The following is a 25,158-nucleotide window of genomic DNA, read 5'->3' as shown; positions in this document are numbered from 1 at the left end:
CAACGGATGTTTCATATCATCAAGGGCCAGAACCCCATTGAGAGTAAAGAAAATTTGTCCAACTTATTGTTGAAAAGGAGCCATTTGAAGTTTAAATTTTACGTTTCTTCTTGTTTATGCGATGAATTTCCCATTTAGGGTCTGTTTGTTTAAAACTTACTCAGATTGTTCATACTATCAAGGGCTTGAGCCCTATTGATTCCAGCCAGTAGAGCGATTCGGGCCCTCATGGGCCTCTTGTTTACATTGATTTCCTTTCTTGTACTGGCATCCGTATGCAGTTTACATTAATGGAACAGAACTGTGTAGGTTTTAAAAAATCTGCTTCATCTTGTAAGCGTAATTTCATATTTTTCTCAGCTTCAATGGGAGATGATTCTAAACTTATTCTTACGTTGCTCATTTACGATAGGTGTTGAGAACTCATTGATATGAAAACACTGTAAATTTTTTAATGTGTTAACGACCCTCCCCCACCCCACCCTCTCACACATATATTTCATGGGCATAATAGAAGCAATAAATTGTTACGATAAAACAGCATATTTATTTAAACTAAAATGTCTACATCAACACAAAAAGTTAACATATAACACAAATAACATAATTTGATTCTACTGGGGCTGAACCTTTGGCCTCTCACATGTGAAGCGAGCGTGTAACCACTACACTACCGAACCGCTTGAAAAATCACCTTACTAAGATATTAATAATTGACTGTAGTGTAACGGTTATCAATAAAGCAATAAACCGTGTAATCGCTGTCGTCTTGTAAAATTGAAGAAAATACGCGTTAACCAAAACTCGAACAGCAAAAGTCTGCGCTATTGTTAAAAAACCCACAAAATTAAATATATTTTGATTATGTTTTGTTTTTATACAAAACCAGAAAGTTTCACCGCTTCGCGTATTGCCCAGTCCCTGTGACCTTTTACTATTGCCCAGTCTCTGTGATCAGTTATTAATTAAAGAAATTAGCTTTGCATTATTGGCAATAAATGTTGTAGTTAATGTAATAGGCACAAATGCAGTACTTATTTACACTAATTTACACAAAAAATCGCCACTATGCAAGATATTCTGACAACAAAAATATATACATTGATCCGTAAAATAACTTCTCCTCCCATAAGCGAAAAAAAAACGTAATACATACGAGTCGCCGCACTTCAGTGCAACCCCAATTAAGGTCTTACTCATGAACTTATCGTTGCGATCTTACGAGATATTATAAGGTATTATCAGATCTTACAATCGATAGTGCTAATCGTGATTTTTAAACCCTGCTTTTTACGATAACCACAATCGACTGCAATCAAATATTAATCAGTGATTAAATAAAATACGCGACTATTTTTATAGTGTCGTACTTCCACACGCTGGGTATGCGGATACTTTGATAACAGATGGCACTTCGATACCAGATAACAACACAAGCCACGCGCGAGAGGTAACAACAGTTGTTTTTAAGTTATATCATAAAGATTAGTTTTTTAGACAAGGCGCATGGTCGAGTTTATAAATGGTGTATCCTTTTCTATTGCAAAGAAAAACATCTCGGAAGAATGGTAGATTTTTCAACCGAAAAATAGAAAATTCGGTCGGAAAACAGCATAAACTGGATGAACAGTAAACATTTCAACAAAATAAAACTACTTAGAAATAGTGCAAGAAATTGTTTGATATTCCAGCATGTAGAGTAATCACTGTGCATCAAATACTAAAATTTTGATAGTATTCAATTAAATATAAACAAAGATAGAGTATGTTTTAATAGGTGGTATTCATGACGTTGCGAGGTGGTATTCATGACGTTGCGGATACTTTGATTCCCGATATAGGGCACTTCGGATAACAGAGACTTTAAACAAATTGGGCACTCTGATAACCGAGTTTTATCTTCTACCTGAAATGCATTTATGTTTATTATGGCTATTCTTACCAAACATTTTGAAGTACGAATCAATTTGCATTGTCAAGCTCGACCTATTAGCCAGTTCAATAACTGTTGTTACCGCCCCTGAAAATTACCCCCCCTTTACTGCTCTTCGCTGAGGAGGTAAAAAATCAATTACCGGTGGTTAGCAAATTATTGCGCAATGGACGACTTATCGAATCTAGAACACAAATCAACCGAGAAGAAACGGAATTACTGCTGTATTTGCAGTAATTTTCGGGGAAAATTAGTAGATGGGAAACAAGTGAGGTTGCATAGATTTCCAGCCGACGAAAAAGTGAGAAAACTATGGATCAAAAGACTGAAAACTGTCAGCACTGGCTTCGTTTTGAAGATCAAGAACGATCGGCTGTGTTCAGCACATTTTGTCGATGGGGTCTACAACAGCAAGAACCAAATTCCCAGTATCTTCATGGTGAACAACAAGCAGAAGATCTTTAAAACATCGGAGGTATGTGAATTCTTATTCGTCAAATTGTTTTTACTTTCAGTGACCAGACTGATGGTTATTAAAGGAACTATGTCTATCAAAAAATTCATTCTATGAGAAACCTGCTTTATTTCAATAAATTATGTAATTATTTGGAAATTTAAAAACAAAGATATGTTATGTTTGAAAAAAATAGGGACTAAACTATTTTGTCAAATATATCCATAAATTTATATGAAATGTGTAAAAAAACTTATAATACACATATTTGAATTTAAATTAAAATAAAAGATAAGAATAACATGTGTCGAAAATGCGAAATAAGGTAGATGTTTACTTCTGAAATCGAAAACAACTGTACAGGCAAATTGGCCAGCATGTATATCATGCCACAGGTGGTTAGCGTGTGGCTATGATATTAATTAGTGAAAACATCTTTTTGAATGATAAATAATCATATTATAACGAAAAATAAACTTTTCTGAAAAAAATTATTTCACTATCAAATATATATATATAACAAGGTATGCAACTCAAAATCAGCCCAAAACGGGGTGCATCGCTTTGAACAGCCATATCTTCATCAATTGTGCAGCGATTTTCACGATCTCGGTCTTATTCAACGCAGAAATGAATTTCCTTTCTGGAAATGTATATGTCTTGCAATATTTTTACGGCGAGGTATAAAACCCGGAACTATCCGGAAATCTTTATGGTAAAACCCGGATCCGATATAAATGGTTATAACTTCATTATTATTCGTCCGATATTAATTATAATGGTACCGTTGTAAAGAAGATCCTCTACAGATTCTAACCATATCAAAATATTTTATGGCAGGGTCGTAGTCGGCCTGTAAATCGCGGACAAAGTCGGCCTGTTTTAACGTTTTTTTTTACACACGCAAATGCCGAAAAGAAAACCCGGATCCGATATAAATGGTTATAACTTCATTATTATTCGTCCGATATTAATTATAATGGTACCGTTGTAAAGAAGATCCTCTACAGATTCTAACCATATCAAAATATTTTATGGCAGGGTCGTAGTCGGCCTGTAAATCGCGGACAAAGTCGGCCTGTTTTAACGTTTTTTTTTACACACGCAAATGCCGAAAAGAAAACCCGGATCCGATATAAATGGTTATAACTTCATTATTATTCGTCCGATATTAATTATAATGGTACCGTTGTAAAGAAGATCCTCTACAGATTCTAACCATATCAAAATATTTTATGGCAGGGTCGTAGTCGGCCTGTAAATCGCGGACAAAGTCGGCCTGTTTTAACGTTTTTTTTTACACACGCAAATGCCGAAAAGAAAACCCGGAACCGATATAAATGGTTATAACTTCATTATTATTCGTCCGATATTAATTATAATGGTACCGTTGTAAAGAAGATCCTCTACAAATTCTAACCATATCAAAATATTTTATGGCAGGGTCGTAGTCGGCCTGTAAATCGCGGACAAAGTCGGCCTGTTTTAACGTTTTTTTTTACACACGCAAATGCCGAGAAGAAAACCCGGAACCGATATAAATGGTTATGACTTCATTATTATTCGTCCGATATTAATTATAATGGTACCGTTGTAAAGAAGATCCTCTACAGATTCTAACCATATCAAAATATTGTATGGCAGGGTCGTAGTCGGCCTGTAAATCGCGGACAAAGTCGGCCTGTTTTAACGGTTTTTTTTACACACGCAAATGCCGAGAAGAAAACCCGGAACCGATATAAATGGTTATAAATGCATTATTATTCGTCCGATATTAATTATAATGGTACCGTTGTAAAGAAGATCCTCTACAGATTCTAACCATATCAAAATATTGTATGGCAGGGTCGTAGTCGGCCTGTAAATCGCGGACAAAGTCGGCCTGTTTTAACGGTTTTTTTACACACGCAAATGCCGTAAAGAAAACCCGGAACCGATATAAATGGTTATAAATGCATTATTATTCGTCCGATATTAATTATAATGGTACCGTTGTAAAGAAGATCCTCTACATTTTCTAACCATATGAAAATATTTTATGGCAGGATCGTAGTCGGCCTGTAAATCGCGGACAAAGTCGGCCTGTTTTAACGGTTTTTTTTTACACACGCTAATGCCGTAAAGAAAACCAGGAACCGATATAAATGGTTATAAATGCATTATTATTCGTCCGATATTAATTGTAATGGTACCGTTGTAAAGAAGATCCTCTACAGTTTCTAATAATGTTAAAATATTTTATGGCAGGGACAGTGTTAACCTGTAAATCGCTGTGCGGTAAAAGTTGACCGAAAAATACCGTGTTTTTTTTAACACAGAACAATGTCTTGAGGAAAACACGGAAAAGCTAAAAGGGGTTATAAAAGCATCCTTTTCCCAACCGACCATACATTTTTGGTACCGTTGTTACGGTATTGTTCCACTGTTTCTAAATATGTAAAAAATATTGTGAGAAAGCATAATATGAAATAAGGCGAAGCATCAAAGCGAAAATGGTTATAAATGCATTATTATTCGTCCGATATTAATTATAATGGTACCGTTGTAAAGAAGATACTCCACAGTTATTAACCATGTCAAAATAATTTATGGCAGGGTCAGAGTCCGCCTGTAAATCCCGGTCAAAGTCAGCCTGTTTTAACGGTTTTTTTTACACACGGAAATGCCTTAAGGAAAACCCGGAGAAGGTAAACGGGGTTATAAAACAGTATTATTGACTCGATATTAATTATAATGGTATTGTAGTACAGGAGAACCTCCACAGTTTCTAACCATCTAAAAATATTTTAAGGCAGGTTCAGATTCAGCCTGTAAATCGCGGTCAAAGTCGGCCTATTTTAACGTTTTGTACACGCGCAAATGCCTATAGGACTACCCGGAAAAGGTGATAAAATCATCACTTTCCCAACCGACCATACATTATTTGATACCATTGTAATGTAAACAATGGACCTATTCCTACGGCCGTGTTAATACCAATATGAAAAGATGCCATATCAATCCACAACCCCTGGGTAGGTAGATGGGCACCTTAGACCACTAAGTCACGGTAACTATGTCTGTTACTGCTACTTTTGACATTGATATTACCAGTTAAATGTCAATTTCGTGACATGGTTCATGCAATACCCTGAAATTTTCCGGGGACACAGTAACAACAACTGCCAATTAAGGATACAATGGTCGCGATCACAGGTTAGTGCCACCCTTGTATATCTGCTCTTGGCATGTTGTTCTTACTTACTGTCAATCGAAGATTTGGGTCTTGGGTAGATATACAGCTTGTTGTCAAACCGTTCCGATCCGAATACTTAAATAAGAAGTTTTTTGTTAAGAAAAAAATCATAACTGCAATACAAGTCTAGCTTTGATCACGATATAAATCATATAAACATTTTATGAATCGGTGTTGATATAAAGTGTGTTAATTGACCTTGTGCTCGAATTGTTGTGTTTGATTTTATTTACTTACAATGCCTTTAGTAGTGGGACATAGCCAGACAAAGTACTTGTCTGATTATTTGTGTAAGGGATCGTACACAGTGTTCTCGTATTCTGGATATAAAACGCTCCAGTTTATGTACGAGAGGGACGTTTTTGAAGTTGCGCCTTTCTTTTCGGTAAGTACCGTGCACAGTACATATATATATATATATATATTATGATATGATTATATATTGTATATATGGGTAGATTGCTCACTATGTATTGTTCACGATGTCTATACATAGTTATTTACGGGTGCATACAATCACCGCAAAGTACAGAAAAGCATCGAATAGCACCGAAAAGCACCGAAAATACACTCAATTTCTCGCTATATATATGCAATATATCGTTTCTAGTGTGTGTTAACGGGTTTAATTAGTTAATTAATGGTTATATGATTGTATGTCTATACTACAAAATTGGATAAATATCGGCAATATACCGACCGAAATGCTTTTCCTGTGAAGACCGAAAAGCACTCAATTTCTCGCTATATATATATATATATAGAGTTCCTATAAACGGATTTAAATTAAATAAAAGTTAAGAAAAACATGTGTGGAAAAATACCAAATAAGCCAGATACTTCATTCTGATTTCGTCAATACTGTACAGATCTTAAATTTACGGATCATTGTAATTTCCTGCAACGATATCTATTCATACGACACACGAACACTAACACGGATCTTAATTAAGCAGACAAATGCTTCTGCTATTCACAAATTCACACGAGCCGCACTTTTATAAAGGATATTAACTGAATATACACTTATTGACAGAGATCAACGCAAATGTATATTATGTAACCTAAATGACATCGAGGATGAATTTCACTTTGTTCTTAAATGTCCTTATTATAATGATGTTAGGAATGCATTAATTCCGAAATATTATAGAATCCGACCGAATATGTTCATGTTTATTAAACTACTTAATAGCACAAACAAAACTGTATTAAGAAAGCTAGCCATGTATTGTTTAACATGCTTTAAAATAAGAGAAAATGTCATATATATGTAGTGTTAAATAGAAGTACATTTTTCACAAAAAAAAATAAGGTCAGAAATATGTAACTGTATCTATATTTTTGTAAACCTATATGCATAACATTGTGTGACCACTGTGTATTAAACCCATCCATGTACCATTCTCACGAAATATGTTCACGAAATATATTTCGTGTTTATTTAGATTATTTATTCTTTAAAATTATGTGTGTTTTTGGGTGTACTTCAACGCATGCTGTTATTTATATGTATGTTAATAACGATGAGCTTCACATGCTTAAGTCAAAAATAAACTATTCTGTTATATTTGCAAAGGCAGCAGCATCATACTAAAACAATCCCAGAAAAATAATGAATATCAACCGACATGACCGACAGAAATGATTCGATGCACGATGTGAATCAAAATTTAGTTTAAGTAATACGACACAAAGAAACTTTTTTAGTTTACGGATCATTTCGGCTTAGAGGACTAAGACAGTCATGTAAAATATCAAATAAAATATATAGTTATAATCAACTGGTAGCAAGTTATAAATATATCGGCAATGTACCAACCGAAAAGCACTTCATGCTGTTTATCATCTTATACGTAAATTGATGTAAATGTTTTAAGTTTTTCTAATTGACGTGAAACTCTTAAATAGAAATTGCAGCATGAATTTTAGTTCATGTGCTTTGTATTAATAATAGCGATTTTAATGGTTCCATTAAAACCATTTATTGCGCGAGCATCGAGACACTTTTGAGTTATTGATGTTAGCACAATGCAAGGTGACACAATATTATCAGTTTTTAATTATGTGTAATTTCATTCGCACCTCTCGCTTAACTCAACGTTCAAAGGCACGCGCACTTTCACACTTTATTAGCGCCGTCTTTAATCTGTTCTATCTCTTTTTACAGAACAGATTGATGTGAACTTAATGAACACAATTATTTTAACTAATGCAAGTTTAGCTAGAATTAATATATGACTTCTTGCTATACAATCATTATCATTCGAAAATGGATCTTATTTAATTGTGGTTCCTTCTTTGAACTTATGCTGTCCGCCAACATATAGAAAAGGTAGTGTCAGTAATAAATGTATTGCTTTAGATTCACATGTTTGTTTTTTTTAAGATATGTAAGATGCAAATGTGTCTAACTTATATTGTTTTCTGGTCTTTAAGCTATCTGATATATGTGACTACGTGCTATTTTGTTGGAGAAATGAAAGATTCAAATGTGTCTTATTTATATTTTATCCATGTATCGTGTGTATTCAGTGTCATGCGAAAATATATCTTATTTCTTAATTTCCACCTTCACACTTTATTAGCGCCGCCTTTAATTAGTTCATTAAATTAATTAATTTAATATAATGTGCAACGGTGAGGTGGATCAATGCTCGTTGTTAATTTAAATACACACCACTTCAGCAATAAATGAAATCAGTTATTTTGGCTGTAAATCCATTTTTTTCCGTACAGTAGCCATGTTCCTGTGTATTGAGCTGATAAGATCACCACAGCAAGTTGCTAATACACAGTGTAGACTTAAACGAAATTGGTTATTTTGACTGTAAATCCAATTTTTCCAGTACAGTAGCCATTATGACCATGTTCCTGTGTATTGAGCTGATACGATACCCACAGCAGGTTGCTTATACACAGTGTAGACTTCCCCTGTTTTATTATAGTATTTGTTATTTACCTGCTTGGAATAAATGACGTGTATTCATTCGGGTCTGATGGCGTTTTGTTAAAGGTCATTTAATGCAGCAAAGCTGGTTTTCTGACTTAATTTTTTAATCATTTCAATGTAAAAAAGAAATAATGAAACAATGAATGTGTAATTTAATTCTCAACTCTCGCTTAACTCAACGTTCAATGGGACGCGCATAGTTCTTTTTATAAATTATGTACAAATATAATATGCTGTACATTGTTGTTTATTTACTCAAGAAGTACCAGAAAGAAGCATTGTTATGTATAAAGCGCTTTACTTTTTCAAAATTCTACATTAAATAAAGAAATATCGTATTTTTTGGTTAAGTGTACGTGCTTGATATATATTCATAAAATAGCAGTTTTTTTTTAAACATTCGGTCTTTAACCTTTAATTTGATGCAAATGAAAAGAAGAACTGCCTTTTTTATTTTTATACTTAAATCAACATTTAACGAAGTCATTATTGACTAAATAAATATGTACATTTTTTCACTCCATTAAAATCGGCCCTTATAGTTTACTTTCATGTATATATAGAATAATTGAGTGCTTTTCGGTGATTCTATGCTGGCGCGATAGTGCTTTTCGGTTGCAAATAAAAATACTTTTGTGCGTGATCTTTACACTTAAATCAATATTTAACGAAGTGATTAATTACTTAATTAATACGTACATGTTTTCAATCCATTATAAACGGCACTTATGGCTTACTTTCATGAAAATATGAAGAAATTGAGTGCTTTTCGGTGATTCTGTGCTGTCGCGGGAGTGCTTTTCGGTAGTCACATGAAGTGCTTTTCGGTCGGTATATTGCCGATATTTATCCAATATGGGGCATTAATACATCATAATAAACACAAGGTAGTATAGATATGCATGAAATATAACCATTTTTATCTAATTTAGTCCATTAACACACAATAGAAACGCATTTTTGCATATATATTGCGAGAAATCGAGTGCTTTTCGGTCTTCACATGAAGTGCTTTTCGGTCGGTATATTGCCGATATTTATCCAATTTTGGGCATTAATACATCATAATAAACACAAGGTAGTATAAATATGCATGAAATATAACCATTTATAACTAATTTAGTCCGTTTACACACAATAGAAACGCAAGTTTTCATATATATAGCGAGAAATTGAGTGCTTTTCGGTCGTCACATGAAGTGCTTTTCGGGCGGTATATTGCCGATATTTATCCAATTTTGGGCATTAATACATCATAATAAACAAAAGGTAGTATAAGTATGCATAAAATATAACCATTTATAACTCATTTAATCCGTTACTCACACAATAGAAACGCAATTTTTCATTTATATACAAGAAATTGATTGCTTTTCGGTCTTGACATGAATTGCTATTCGGTCGGTATATTGCCGATATTAATCCAATTTTGGGCAAAATGTAGTATAGACATACATTCATATAACCATTAATAACTAATTAAACCCGTTAACACACGCTAGAAACGATATATTGCATATATAGAGAGAGAAATTGAGTGCCTTTCGGTGCTTTTCGGTGATTGTATGGACCGACTTAAATACCAATAGAGCGTGACACAAACACAGCACAATTGTTTATTTCGGCAAACATTTTGATATTATTTGCTTTTAAACATAGCTTTAATGACTATTGATAGATGAATAATGTTATACTATTATTTGTAATTTCAAAACATGTTACTTGGTGATTTTATTCACGTTCTATAAATACATCAGTTATTCTTATTAACCTGATGCCTGTTGTCTGCTACTGTTACAATACGACGCTTAAAAATGTGGATTGCATAAAGTTAAAGGTCACATTCCGTGTGCACTATATTACTTGTAATAATGCATTATAAATATGTCAAGCATGTTCACTTTAACAAATACGATACTTCTTTATGTAATGTAGAATTTTGCAAAGGTAAAGCGCTATATATATGACAATGTTTTATTTTTTCTTGTTGATTAAAAACAAAAACAAAATATAACAATACATATCATATGTGTACATACTTTTTTAAACCAATATAATGAATCACGTGATGTTTTTATAATTTTGTTAAGCGTGCGTGATATTGAACGTAGATTTAAGCGAGTTATGCGATTTACAAACTGATACCACTCAGCTTGATTTACAATTCATGTTCCAACGCGCCAATGTATTTAATTAAATGGTTTCATGAAATTGTGTTTAAAAGCATAACGATTGAAAGTCAGTAAGAAACACAGTTTTGCACATAAAATGATCGCCAACAGACCCGAATTAATACACTTCATAAATGCCAATCAGATAAAAAACAATTCCAATAATACAACAGGGGAAGTCTACACTGTGTATTAGCCACCTGCTGTGGTTATCCCTATTTATCAGCTCTATCTCAGGCACCTGGCTACTGTTATGAACAAATTGGATTTACTGAAAATAACTGATGTCATTTATTGCCAAATTGTTATGTACATATAAAATAAACAACGAGAGTGGACCCACATCATTGTTGCACATTAGTATAAACTTCACTGTAATCTAGGCGCCCCGTAATCTGTTCTTAAAATAGACATAGCCTTAATAAAGACGGCGCTAATTAAGTTGGATATTAAAGAAGCTACATTAAGCGCACTGAAAAAGATGAATTGGACACATTTGCATCTTTCATTTATTACAAAGCATGTGAATATGTACAATACTTTTATTACTGACACATTATTCTTAAAGTCGACGGACAACATAAGAGGGAACCACAATTAAATAAGATCCATTTTCGCAGGATAGTGGTTTTTTTTAGAAAATATTCACATATTATTTTTAGCTTGCATTAGTTACAATAATAAGTTCGCGTGCCATTGAACGTTGAGTTAAGCGAACGGTGCGAATTAAAATCTGAAACTATTATGTCATCTGTACTAACAGCATTAACTCAATGGTGTCAAATCCTCTATAGTCAATTAAAGGGGCATTTTCATTTTTTGAAGTAGTTAAAAACCAACTTGTAGTGAGTGATATTTTGATGCAACCAATTGAAACTTTTGACTTTAAATGACGAAAAATCGGATATGGGTGCATTGTGTGTGCTATGTATAAAACATGACAGTCACTACAAAATCGTATATATAATATACTCTGTAAGAGACGTTACATATTATGACATTTCAAATTTAAACCACAAAATTGACAATTATCCAAAGATATATCATTCATTTTAGTGAAGGAATGATATATTATAATAACCATGAAAAGTATGTGATTATGGTACAACAATTATATCTTAATGTTTATAAATATGATATCTATTTAGATATAATGTAATGATATCCTCCAGTACAGTTACTTTTATGGTGTCATTTCCATTATAACAAATTAATCTATCTCGTCCAATAAAATGCAATTTATGCCTTCGACATCCAGCCCCGGAAAAAGGGGGGGGGGATAACTTCCTATATACGGGTATATAGGGATGTGCCGAAAATACGGGGTGAGTTTTTCGACTAAAATTACTGATATGGGTATGGTTTTGAGAATCTAAGTATAGATATGTGTATTGAAATCCGAACTTTGCTTGTATTTAAATGCATATATATTTGAAAGTATTTTAAGTATCAAAATGGGTTTGATAAATTTCATACTGGATTTACAAATAGACAGATAATTCAATAAGTATACTGGACAAATCGTCATTGATTGCATTGGACTCCGAATATACAACGAAAAAAAGTCTAAAGGTATATTTACAATGATATGCACAACCATTTTTGTACTTCAGTCACTTTTTCGCAATTTAATTTAAACCACACCATTATTGATAACGTTTGTTTCGAACGCTAACCATTCTGACCATTTTTTTACAAACCCGCGATCACGTAGAAGCGAGTTATTTTATGCCTATGGAAGTTTTCTAGTATGCATGACAAACACAAGATCCAAAATGCGTTTTGGGCTCGTTCGAATTTTTAACAAATATTTTACTGTTAACTAAAATGCCACGTCCGACTTGTCATTAAAATCCAGAGAGTCAAACGAAATGCACATCCACATTATGCTCTCTTTCAATTTATCTTACATTTTTTTAACCACATACACATGTCTGCTCTTTTTTTAATCTTATCGAAGTTTACAATAATGCATGACAAACAAACAATCCTAAATACGTTTTGCATTTGATGATGCTTTGAATAAATAATTAACTGTTAAAAACAAACCACGTTCATATGTCGTCGCTAATTCTATCGAAAATGCGTTTAAACTATGTGTCGTATTCTGAGAAAACTGGGCATAATGCATGTGCGTACAGTGTCGTCCCAGATTAGCCTGTGCAGTTCGCACAGGCTTATGAGGGACGACACTTTCCGCCTTAATGGTATCTTTGCTAAGAAGAGACTTCATTTAAACGAAAAATGTCATAACAGCGAAGAGTGTCGACCCTGTTTAGCCTGTGTGGACTGTATGTTAAATATTTTGAGGTTAAACTAGTTTTTTTCGTCACTGAAATGACCACACACGATATACGTCACAAATCTCCTAATTTAAATGTAAAGCTACAAGGCAATGCAAAATTAATAAAACATTATCTTATGAAAATGAATGAAGATGTTTCGATTAAAGATTTATAAATTTACGGAAAAAGATTTTATGTTAGTCAATTGTGTTTTGCTATGAGCAGGGATGTGCGAATAACTGTAAACTTTTGCTGAGCAAGTCATTCATGCTATAATACAGAATTGCAGTTTACCTACATATTTTTCAAAAGGTCAGATAGCTTAATTGGTAGAGCAACCCAGGCCGGTATCATTAGATGGCTCATGGGTGGGTTCGGGTTCGAATCCCGATCTGAACTTCGTAGGTAAACTTGTGGTTGCAAGGCTGGAAACGGATAGTGTGACAATTTGTTTTCGGCGGGGTTTTGGGCTAACCGTTCAGTTCATCAGTTCGTCTAGTCACATGAAACCGTTTAATATGGCCTGTTTGTTGTTTAATTGCTGATTAACATATTTGACACAAATCGTGCAGTCCCGCTTTAACTCCTTATTTATGTTGGCTATATTGCACTTTACCGGTACGCTGCCATCATGGATTCCGAAATTTGCGCAACTTAACACTAATTATAAGGGCTTGGGTTATAGTGCGTACCGGTAAAGTGCAATTGCCCCGGACTGTTTAGTTGCTCTTATCCGCAGATGGTATTCGAACCATATATACTTCAGATGAGTGCAGACATAAGGTGATTTTATCTATTTTACAAACAGCAGCTTTTGTGCGATTTTAAAACAAAAAAGTTACTTAGTTACAAGGACTGTTATGTTGCTCTTATCTGCAGTTGGTTTCGATCCATAAATGTTTCTTCCCGATTTGTGCAAAATAAGGGTTTATATGAACTACACGGTCGGCAAATTATCACCATTTTACAAACGGAAGCTTTTGTGGGCTTTTCAAACATTGCCTCGTGTGACCTTTTAAACTGCAAATATATCGTTCTAAATCATAAAACAATTTCAATGAAATGTACATGTAATTCTTTGGAAACGTTTTTCTAAGCAAGTTAATCATGCTATTCAACAGCATTGCAGTTTACCCATATATTTTTCAAAAGGTCAGAATAGCTTAATTGGTAGAGCAACCCAGGCCGGAATCATATCTTATTTAGATGGCTAATGGGTGGTTTCGGGTTCGAATCCCGATCTGACCTTCGTAGGTAAATTGTGGTTGCAAGGATGGCAACGAATAGGATGACAATCTGTTTTGGGCGGGGTTTTTGGGCTAACAGTTCAGTTCATTAGGTCACATGAAACCCTTTAATATGGCCCGTTTGTTGTTGAATTGCTGATTAAAGTAATAATTGAAAGTTCATTTCCTTACTTTTAATAAAAGTCTTTACGAACTCCAGGTTCTTCTGCTAGAAGTGCCTTTAATGATTTAATTCAAATATTTTCTGTATATAAGTTGTGAGTTAGTTTCTTCACGGTGCGTATATTGTATATTGTCATCTAGATTTGCGTGTGTAAAAAAAACCGTTAAAACAGGCCGACTTTGTCCGCGATTTACAGGCCGACTACGACCCTGCCATACAATATTTTGATATGGTTAGAATCTGTAGAGGATCTTCTTTACAACGGTACCATTATAATTAATATCGGACGAATAATAATGCATTTATAACCATTTATATCGGTTCCGGGTTTTCTTTACGGCATTAGCGTGTGTAAAAAAAAACCGTTAAAACAGGCCGACTTTGTCCGCGATTTACAGGCCGACTACGATCCTGCCATAAAATATTTTCATATGGTTAGAAAATGTAGAGGATCTTCTTTACAACGGTACCATTATAATTAATATCGGACGAATAATAATGCATTTATAACCATTTATATCGGTTCCGGGTTTTCTTTACGGCATTTGCGTGTGTAAAAAAACCGTTAAAACAGGCCGACTTTGTCCGCGATTTACAGGCCGACTACGACCCTGCCATACAATATTTTGATATGGTTAGAATCTGTAGAGGATCTTCTTTACAACGGTACCATTATAATTAATATCGGACGAATAATAATGCATTTATAACCATTTATATCGGTTCCGGGTTTTCTTCTCGGCATTTGCGTGTGTAAAAAAAACCGTTAAAACAGGCCGACTTTGTCCGCGATTTACAGGCCGACTACGACCCTGCCATACAATATTTTGATATGGTTAGAATCTGTAGAGGATCTTCTTTACAACGGTACCATTATAATTAATATCGGACGAATAATAATGAAGTCATAACCATTTATATCGGTTCCGGGTTTTCTTCTCGGCATTTGCGTGTGTAAAAAAAAACGTTAAAACAGGCCGACTTTGTCCGCGATTTACAGGCCGACTACGACCCTGCCATAAAATATTTTGATATGGTTAGAATTTGTAGAGGATCTTCTTTACAACGGTACCATTATAATTAATATCGGACGAATAATAATGAAGTTATAACCATTTATATCGGTTCCGGGTTTTCTTTTCGGCATTTGCGTGTGTAAAAAAAAACGTTAAAACAGGCCGACTTTGTCCGCGATTTACAGGCCGACTACGACCCTGCCATAAAATATTTTGATATGGTTAGAATCTGTAGAGGATCTTCTTTACAACGGTACCATTATAATTAATATCGGACGAATAATAATGAAGTTATAACCATTTATATCGGATCCGGGTTTTCTTTTCGGCATTTGCGTGTGTAAAAAAAAACGTTAAAACAGGCCGACTTTGTCCGCGATTTACAGGCCGACTACGACCCTGCCATAAAATATTTTGATATGGTTAGAATCTGTAGAGGATCTTCTTTACAACGGTACCATTATAATTAATATCGGACGAATAATAATGAAGTTATAACCATTTATATCGGATCCGGGTTTTCTTTTCGGCATTTGCGTGTGTAAAAAAAAACGTTAAAACAGGCCGACTTTGTCCGCGATTTACAGGCCGACTACGACCCTGCCATAAAATATTTTGATATGGTTAGAATCTGTAGAGGATCTTCTTTACAACGGTACCATTATAATTAATATCGGACGAATAATAATGAAGTTATAACCATTTATATCGGATCCGGGTTTTCTTTTCGGCATTTGCGTGTGTAAAAAAAAACGTTAAAACAGGCCGACTTTGTCCGCGATTTACAGGCCGACTACGACCCTGCCATAAAATATTTTGATATGGTTAGAATCTGTAGAGGATCTTCTTTACAACGGTACCATTATAATTAATATCGGACGAATAATAATGAAGTTATAACCATTTATATCGGATCCGGGTTTTCTTTTCGGCATTTGCGTGTGTAAAAAAAAACGTTAAAACAGGCCGACTTTGTCCGCGATTTACAGGCCGACTACGACCCTGCCATAAAATATTTTGATATGGTTAGAATCTGTAGAGGATCTTCTTTACAACGGTACCATTATAATTAATATCGGACGAATAATAATGAAGTTATAACCATTTATATCGGATCCGGGTTTTACCATAAAGATTTCCGGATAGTTCCGGGTTTTATACCTCGCCTATTTTTACAAATGCTGGGTCAACTTTTAAGAAATAACACGATACACAACTCGCATGACCCAGTTGACAGTGATCATATTTGATAGTGAAATATTTTTTTTCAGAAAAGTTATTTTTTCGTTATAATATGATTATTTATCATTCAAAATGATGTTTTCACTAATTAATATCATAGCCACACGCTAACCACATGTGTATCATGCATGTACAATGTGAATCTAAATTTAGTTTAACAGTTCATTAAAATTTTTTGCAGCGATATCGATTCATACGACACACGAACACTTACTAAAAAGGCAAATGCTTCGGTTATTGTAGGAAAATATCTACGAAATATCTTCGTCGCAATCGGCTTGGGGCATTATTTTGTATTTGCTGCATTTTATGAAATTCTTCTTTAATGTATCATTTTTCTTGCCTATTGTGTGTTGTTATAACATATTTGCATCCATATATTACAATTTAACACATATAAAAATTGTATAATCTCTCTTTAAATAGTTCTGTTTTGAATAACATTCAAAATTTCTGAATCAAAATCTTAATCATTTAAAAAAGGTTTTGCTACTGTAATACTCTTTTAAATGTTATTGCTTTTTAGATGGTCGCTTTAGCGACCGTCTAAAGTGCTTAATGTGAAATTCAGGTCGATACGGCCTAGGTATGATTAACCCAATACCCGCTTGCGTATCCGCGCAAGAAAGAGTTGTATAATTTATGCAAGAGGTTTGAGTTCTCCAATTATGTGTATTCACAAATGGAAACATTATATTAATATCGTGTTACATTCAATATTTTCGAACGGTGTTTTATAGAAAAGAATCAATAAACAATGATCGTAGTGTACGTGTCGCGGAGGAGATTGTTTATGAATGATTAAAATAGTCCACTTTCTGCTGCATGTGCGTGACGTAGTATTTTCGCTCAGCTCATTCATAAATCTGAGGCTGGCGATAAACAAAGGGGAGTCCGTGTGAGAATAACGCAATAGTATAAGGTTACGCTTGTTTATATTCACAGGTCTCAATTAATAATACGTTGACCACGAGTTCAACAATTATTACAGGGATACGATAGACAACATAAAAAATGTTTCATTATCGCTGAAACTGTTAAAAAACATTTAAATATAACAATAATATTCCCCAAAAAAATTTAGTCTTGCTGTTTTGAAATAAGGTTTGGAATTTTGTTTTCTAATAACTTTTTCTTTTTCTAAATAATAACTTAATTCAAAACAAAAGTTTATTTATAGTGTTTTTTACTTGTTAGTCGCGTATTTACCGCATTATAATGTGTGTTATAATAGGCAAACCATACATTAGTAAAATTCAATCTGCCTTCGCACATGGGTCAATTAGGTGCTGCGTTTCCTTTGCTTACTTCAGTTAGCGGTCAATTATTTACGTAATAGCAATCACAAGGCTCCGGCTTCAAAGAAATTGCGTAGCGTTCTTACATAATAAAAGTCGTAGTCGCATGGTATTTGCGTTTTGCGTCCTATTTGGTCACGTGGTTTTTTTTCGCGGGTGTTTTGGCATTCATGATATGAGGCTATTAATAGATGCGCCTGTCGATAAACAAAGGAAAGTTTACGGGTTATAACAACGCAAAAGGTTACGCTCTCGCATACAACTCAATGACGTAGTACAGGTCGTAAATTGAGAGATTCGGGAAAAAGTTGACGCTTATTTATATTCTCAATTTATAAAACGTTGAACAGAAGTTCAACAATAACTTCAGCGATACGATAGACAAAAAAAAGTTTCATAATTGCTAAACCCGAATATAACAAACAATTTATAATAATAATACGAATGCAATAGTAGAAGGTTAGTAGAAGGTTAAGCTTGTTTATATTCACAGTTCTCAATACATAGACAGTTGGATATGAGTTTATCAATTACTACAGGCATACTATAGGCAACCTCGAAAATGCTTTTTAATCGCTAAAACCGAAAACAACTTAATATATTATATTAAATATATTTATAACAATAAATGTCTTTTAAAAATGTAGTCGGCGTATACGCTGACTTTAAAATAAAGTTAGCGATTTACTTTTCTAAATAATTAAATACAATTAAACAAAAGTTAAACTATTTTGTTGTGATTTTCACTTGTAAGCTGCATATTCACCGCATGAAATGTGTGTTAGTATTGTCAAACCACACATTAGTGTGAGTAAATAAAAAATATACTACGGGAGAGCACTTCATATGTGTCCTCATATGCCTTGTTATGAGTATCTTTCTACACTATTGAAATATATCGTATGTTTATATTTGATTTAAACGCAGTTTTCTTTCGACACATTTAAATCACACGTCAATAGCGCCGTCATGCGAAAATGGGTCTTAAGCGTTTCGGAAAGCGTTTGTTATACCCAACCTGTGCTTTTGCGCAGTCAGGCCATAGGCGATGCTGTTCGCTTTAAAATCACTCAATATGTTATGTTTCTCCTTACCAGAAGGAGGGATAGCTGAGTGGGCTATTTATATGATGGGCACATATGGAATAAGACCCATTTTCGCATGACGAGGGTCATTACAAATCTCATAGCGAATTGAAAATGCCACATTTAAGAACAATGCTTTTTGATACAAAATTGAATTCAAAATAGCAAACTTGTTAATAATGGCAGCCTATCCACACATTAAGGAATGATTTCCAGACGTGCTGACCAAGTACGGCAAACATTGTGGTATGATAATTAAACGATTTTCTCTTATCGTGACACTACTATTTCGGGTAACAAGTAAAGCATAAACAGCAATGTTTATATACTTTTATTCCTCCATATACAAGATACGAAGATAATTGTATATTTTGAATTTGTATATGGTGTCAAAAATCAAAAGTTTTGTTCACGGAACTTTCATTATGAATTTATATTCTTGGTGAGATAGTCATTTGATATTAGAAACAAGAAATATCTTTAAAAAGATATACGGCGTTGATTGTGGTTGGAGTTTATGGAAGGTAAAGATTTAAATGAATGAGATCAAGGATAGCTTATATCTTTTTCTGTGCAGTTTTTAGCTGCATCACACGCAGTACGGGATGTAACGCGGAGTTTTCGCGGCTTATTTTACATTATTACATATTGCTGGTCATAAACCTATAGATACAAAACAGAAAACCAAAGTCAACCGGCCACACGCGAAGTCTCCGTACATATTTTAAATATGTATACGCGCGTTCTTCGAACAAACCTGTTTGAGTGGTTTATCGGGCATTGCTACGTGTATTTGATTCGATTATTAACAGTATCGAGAATCATCGCGCTCATACTTAATACATTAGTCAATATGCTGCAATAAAACATTAGTAAATATGATGGAATAATTCTTGTTAATTAATTAAAAATAATATTTATCATGGTATTGTTGAAAACACATTAAGAATCTATTATTGACATGCCATAAAATGATATCGCTGGATATCTTCATTTCACATCTTTCTGGTGGTAAAGAAAATTCCAGTTCACCTAGTTCACGCCATAGCGTCTTTATTATATAACTATTATGTTACTGACCGCGAACTCCGAACAGCACATAAGGTCTGACCTGTATATAAACTGTGACATTCAAACACACTAACCGCGAACTGACCCCTTATACCTCGCGGGTTGAAATGCAATGCATTAAAGTGAGGCATCGCTTCCACTGCTCTTTATACTTTTACATATACCATGTTGACAGGAATATGGAAGTCAGTACTAAATATGAGAACATGGCCTTTAAGTACACAGCGTTCTCGCGCTGAAAATCTTCTGAAAATAAAAGGTGCACGCACAAACTGTATTGATGTCGAGATTGAGTGTAAAACTGTTTTATATATTAAGCCTTTTTATTAGAGATAAAACTGTTTCATGCTGAACACGCAGTAAAACAGTGTTACAAAGACGCGGACATGTTTCCAATGTTCTAGTGGTATTATTAAATCAGCCAATGCAGTCAATGAAGTGTATTCATCTGTACTTGGCCGCGGGAAGTTTTATTTGAATTCTATTGGACGCTAACAAAGGTCAGGCTAAGGTGAAAAGCAGGCGTATACAGCTAACGCCGAAAAAATATTCCTTTAATATGATGGTGACTGCAAATTTTCTTTATATTAAGTTATCATTACCATTTTCATCATACTTTCTATGCTTTCAGAACTTCCAAAAAGCATGTTGTTTTTATTTTGTCTTAGTTATTTCTATAAAATAATAAGGATGATAAAAAGTGCACACAAAACTCGACCCGTGCGCTATGACACACACTTTATAAAGTTGAATGGCGTGTGTTCATTTCAAACTTGCGATTGATTTTCAAAAATGAATTGCGTGTTAAATTATGCAATAGCGAACATCTCCAGCGCCTTCAGCGCTTTGATTTAAAAAGGGGGCAGACCAAAACGGTCACAAGTAAGATTGGCCGCAGTGTGTATAAAACCGACACCAGGAACATGCTTTTTGCTTTTGCAAGTGTTTAAAATAGATGGAACACTAGGATAACAAAATTTACGATGTATTTTGTTCCGCTGCACTGTAAGCATTATGTGTTTTCATTAAGTTCTGGTATAAATCACACATGAACTAAGCATAATTTGACATTCAACACATTGAAGAAATAAAGATACATTAATATTGAATGCTTTTTATGCACCCCTTCGAAGAAGAGGGGGTATATTGCTTTGCGCATGTCGGTCTGTCGGTCGGTCTCTCGGTCGGTCTGTCGGTCGGTCTGTCGGTCGGTCCGTCCACCAGGTGGTTGTCAGACGATAACTCAAGAACGCTTGGGCCTAGGATCATGAAACTTCATAGGTACATTGATCATGACTCGCAGATGACCCATATTGATTTTGAGGTTACTAGGTCAAAGGTCAAGGTCACGGTGACCAGAAATAGTAAAATGGCTTTTGAATGATAACTCAAGAACGCATACGCCTAGGATCATGAAACTTCATGGGTAGATTGATCATGACTTGCAGATGACCCCTATTGATTTTGAGGTCACTAGGTCAAAGGTCAAGGTCACGGTGACCCGAAATAGTAAAATGGTTTCCGGATGATAACTCAAGAACGCATACGCATAGGATCATGAAACTTCATGGGTAGATTGATCATGACTCGCAGATGACCCCTATTGATTTTGAGGTCACTAGGTCAAAGGTCAAGGTCACGGTGACCCGAAATAGTAAAATGGTTTTCGGATGATAACTCAAGAACGCATACGCCTAGGATCATGAAACTTCATAGGTAGATTGATCATGACTTGCAGATTACCCCTATTGATTTTGAGGTCACAAGGTCAAAGGTCAAGGTCACGGTGACCCGAAATAGTAAAATGATTTTCGGATGATAACTCTAGAACGCTTTTGCCTAGGATCATGACACTTTATAGGTACATTGATCGTGACCCGCAGATGACCCCTATTGATTTTCAGGTCACTAGGTCAAAGGTCAAGGTCACAGTGACAAAAATCGTATTCACACAATGGCTGCCACTACAACGGACAGCCCATATGGGGGGCATGCATGTTTTACAAACAGCCCTTGTTTGAAATTCTAAGCATGAAATTAATGTTTTTACTTATATTTATATTTTAAGGTTGAGGAAGAAAGTTACACAACAGAGGCATCTGCAATCCTGCAAGAAAACGAAGATAGCCGGGATAGTGATTGCTATGAAAACACTTCCCTGAACTCCTGTTTTGTGTCAGAGCATGTGCCAGTTCAAATGCATGACTATATAACTAGTTCTGTGAAGGAAACATGTACTGTGACACAGACTCTACCAAAGCTTATACAAACTGATTGGATCATGTGTGACATGGCTACACAGACAGATCTCTGCTTATCGTTGTTCCAAAAACTGACATTTGACACATCTTCACAGAGTGATATGAATAACTGTAGTATTGAAAAAGACATTGGGATTCAGTGCAACAAACCGGAATTGGTAGCTGAAAACATTGTAAGTGACGACATGTGTATGTTTTACACCGGCTTGCCAAACAAGGAAGTTTTCAATGCAATATTTAGCGAACTGGACGATGCAGAGGAAAGAACCAACCGATCAGAAAATGGGGAGAACATGGGACGGCCTAGAACGCTTCGACTGGTGGATGAATTTTTGCTAGTTCTGATGCGCTTGAGACTTGGTTTGCTTTTAGAAGACTTGGCGTACAGATTCCGCATTTCAAAAGCAACCTGCAGTAAAATATTAATAAGCAGTGGATCATGTATCTAAGTGTGAAATTGGCATCATTGATACCATGGATATCTAGAAGATTTATAAGAGAGAATATGCCAGCAAAATTTATGCATAACGTAATTACATAAACACGTAAAATATAACCAATGGCGTTGAACGTGTTCAAGAATCTTATTACTTTTAATTTATATAATTAATATTATAAGTGCAAAGTTTAAATAAGATTCAAATGCTTATTTCTGAAGTAATATATTTCAAGTGACGGCCGAAAATAAATGTCTAAATAATAAACTTGTTTGTAAGTGGTAAATTGATATTAAGAAAATTGAAAATACAACGGATCATGTGGACCAACACGACTGTGTTCAATTGAACTTATAGCAGGACTCGAGATCACAGGTGGTTAGCGTGTGGCTATGATATTAATTAGTGAAAACATCATTTTGAATGATAAATAATAATATTTTAACGAAAAATCCACTTTCAAATGTATAATTATATATAACAAGATATTTAACTCGAAATCACCCGAAAACAGAGTGCATCGCTTTGAACAGACATTTCTTCATCACTTTTGCAGCGATTTTCATGAACGCGGTCTTATTCAACGCAGAAATGAATTTCCTTTCTAGAAATGTATATATCTTGTTATATTTCTACACATGATGGGTCAAATTTTAAGAAATAAAACGATACACAATTCGCTTGACCTACTAAACAGCGATCAGACAGGATTCATGAATGAAATCTCCAAGTGTAAAGACACACCCTCGCATTGGACCAATGAAATCACTCGCCTGTTTAAAATGTCAGTTAGTTAAAATGTATGTAAACAAAGGTTTCAAACGGCGCTGGACAGTTAGTTTTGATGCATAATGCAGCGGCAAGCACGGTAATAATGTATTTTCATACGTTTTCTTGAATTATGGTATCGAGGTACATGAACTTTGCAGGGAAGATGCCCTTTACTCCGTGAAGATTTCAGTCTTAGATCCTGTCTGATCGATGTCAAGTGGGTCATGCGAGTTGTGTATCGTGTAATTTCTTAAAAGTTGACTCAGCATTTGTACAAAATATTGCAAGAAATATACATTTCCAGAAAGGAAATTCATTTCTGCGTTAAATAAGACCGAGATCGTGAAAATTGATGCAAAATTTATGAAGTAATGGCTGTTCAAAGCGATGCACCGTGTTTTCGGGTGATTTCGAGTTGAATACCTTGTTATATACATATTTGATAGTGAAATTTTTATTTTCAGAAAAGTTGATTTTTCGTAATAATATGATTATTTATCATTCAAAATGATGTTTTCACTAATTAATATCATAGCCACACGCTTGCTCGAGATAAGGGGGTCAAGGGGTTTTAACGCGGCCAATAACCTCATAAAATCCTTTGTCATTGGTGCTCATTGCAATCGCATCATGAAGACGATACTAATGCGTAGCCACAAAATTTAAAAGAGATTGGAAAACTCCCTTGATATTGAACTTTACACTTCCTTTTCCCTGTTATTATCATATTCCAAAGGGATAAGAACATGTTTCGGTTATTGGTTTTTAATTTACGTCAGTACATACATTTTTATTTATTGCCTGCTTACTATAGCAGTATTCCACAGCGAATTCTGCATTTCTGATTCACTAAATAGAGTGTGTTATATCTGGTAAAAAGTGTCGAGTTATCTGGAATCGATTTGCCATTGCCTTTGAGATGATCGGTAAAAGAAGTGTCCATGAAAATGTGGAATCCGACTCTTAAAACATTTGAATGTCCTCAAATTTGTTATTCAACTAAAATTTAACATGTAACATTAATGGACATATTGATCTTTTATTTCGATTAGTTGGCACGTTCTTGATTTATTTCCAAGTATTTTTATTTTGTTGAAATACGTACTGATCATCGAATTCATGACGATTATCGATGAAATTGTATCTCTTTTTTATAATCCACTGTTTTTTTTCCACGACTTTCTTGCTTTGCAATACGAAGAACTATACAATTAATCGACCAAACAAAGTTACGTGTCTAAAAACCAAATGAACAGAACATAATTGCAAAAAAGCTGAAGAACTCAACTCTCGCGCGTTGCTCTTATTTTTATCTGGTATCGAAGTGCCATCTGTTATCAAGTATCCGCATACCCGGCGTGCTTCCATATCGTAGTGATCGCAGTCGATCTAAAGGAAAAAAAACGTCACGTCCTGTAACGATATGTCGCCATCGATAGCGATGTTTATGCAAATACAATCTTTTTTTTTAAATTTACATGTGACGTGACGGTAGTCAATATAATGAGTTTATACCAGAATATTAAAAGTCGATAG

The 25,158-nt window shown here is 34.5% G+C and overlaps 1 protein-coding gene across 1 annotated transcript; it reads left to right on the top strand.

Moving 5' to 3' along the window:
- The first annotated feature begins 1,085 nt into the window (after positions 1-1,085).
- On the top strand, positions 1,086-23,254 carry LOC127854608 (uncharacterized). The gene is made up of 2 exons (XM_052389674.1): positions 1,086-2,408; positions 22,222-23,254. The coding sequence occupies exons 1-2, from the start codon at positions 2,100-2,102 to the stop codon at positions 22,861-22,863; spliced, it is 951 nt and encodes a 316-aa protein (XP_052245634.1). The 5' UTR covers positions 1,086-2,099; the 3' UTR covers positions 22,864-23,254.
- Positions 23,255-25,158: the final 1,904 nt, after the last annotated feature.

This window comes from Dreissena polymorpha, chromosome 1, assembly GCF_020536995.1.
Source record: "Dreissena polymorpha isolate Duluth1 chromosome 1, UMN_Dpol_1.0, whole genome shotgun sequence".
NCBI classification, from domain to species: Eukaryota; Metazoa; Mollusca; class Bivalvia; order Myida; family Dreissenidae; genus Dreissena; species Dreissena polymorpha.
Note: the sequence above shows the minus strand (reverse complement) of the source record. Positions and strands in the feature narration are given on the sequence as shown.

Excerpts from the sequence above, each read along its gene's own strand:
- LOC127854608 (XM_052389674.1), top strand. The coding sequence starts at position 2,100 with ATGGACGACTTATCGAATCTAGAACACAAATCAACCGAGAAGAAACGG. Across the intron at positions 2,409-22,221 it reads AGATCTTTAAAACATCGGAG|GTTGAGGAAGAAAGTTACAC; the intron begins GTATGTGAATTC and ends TTATATTTTAAG.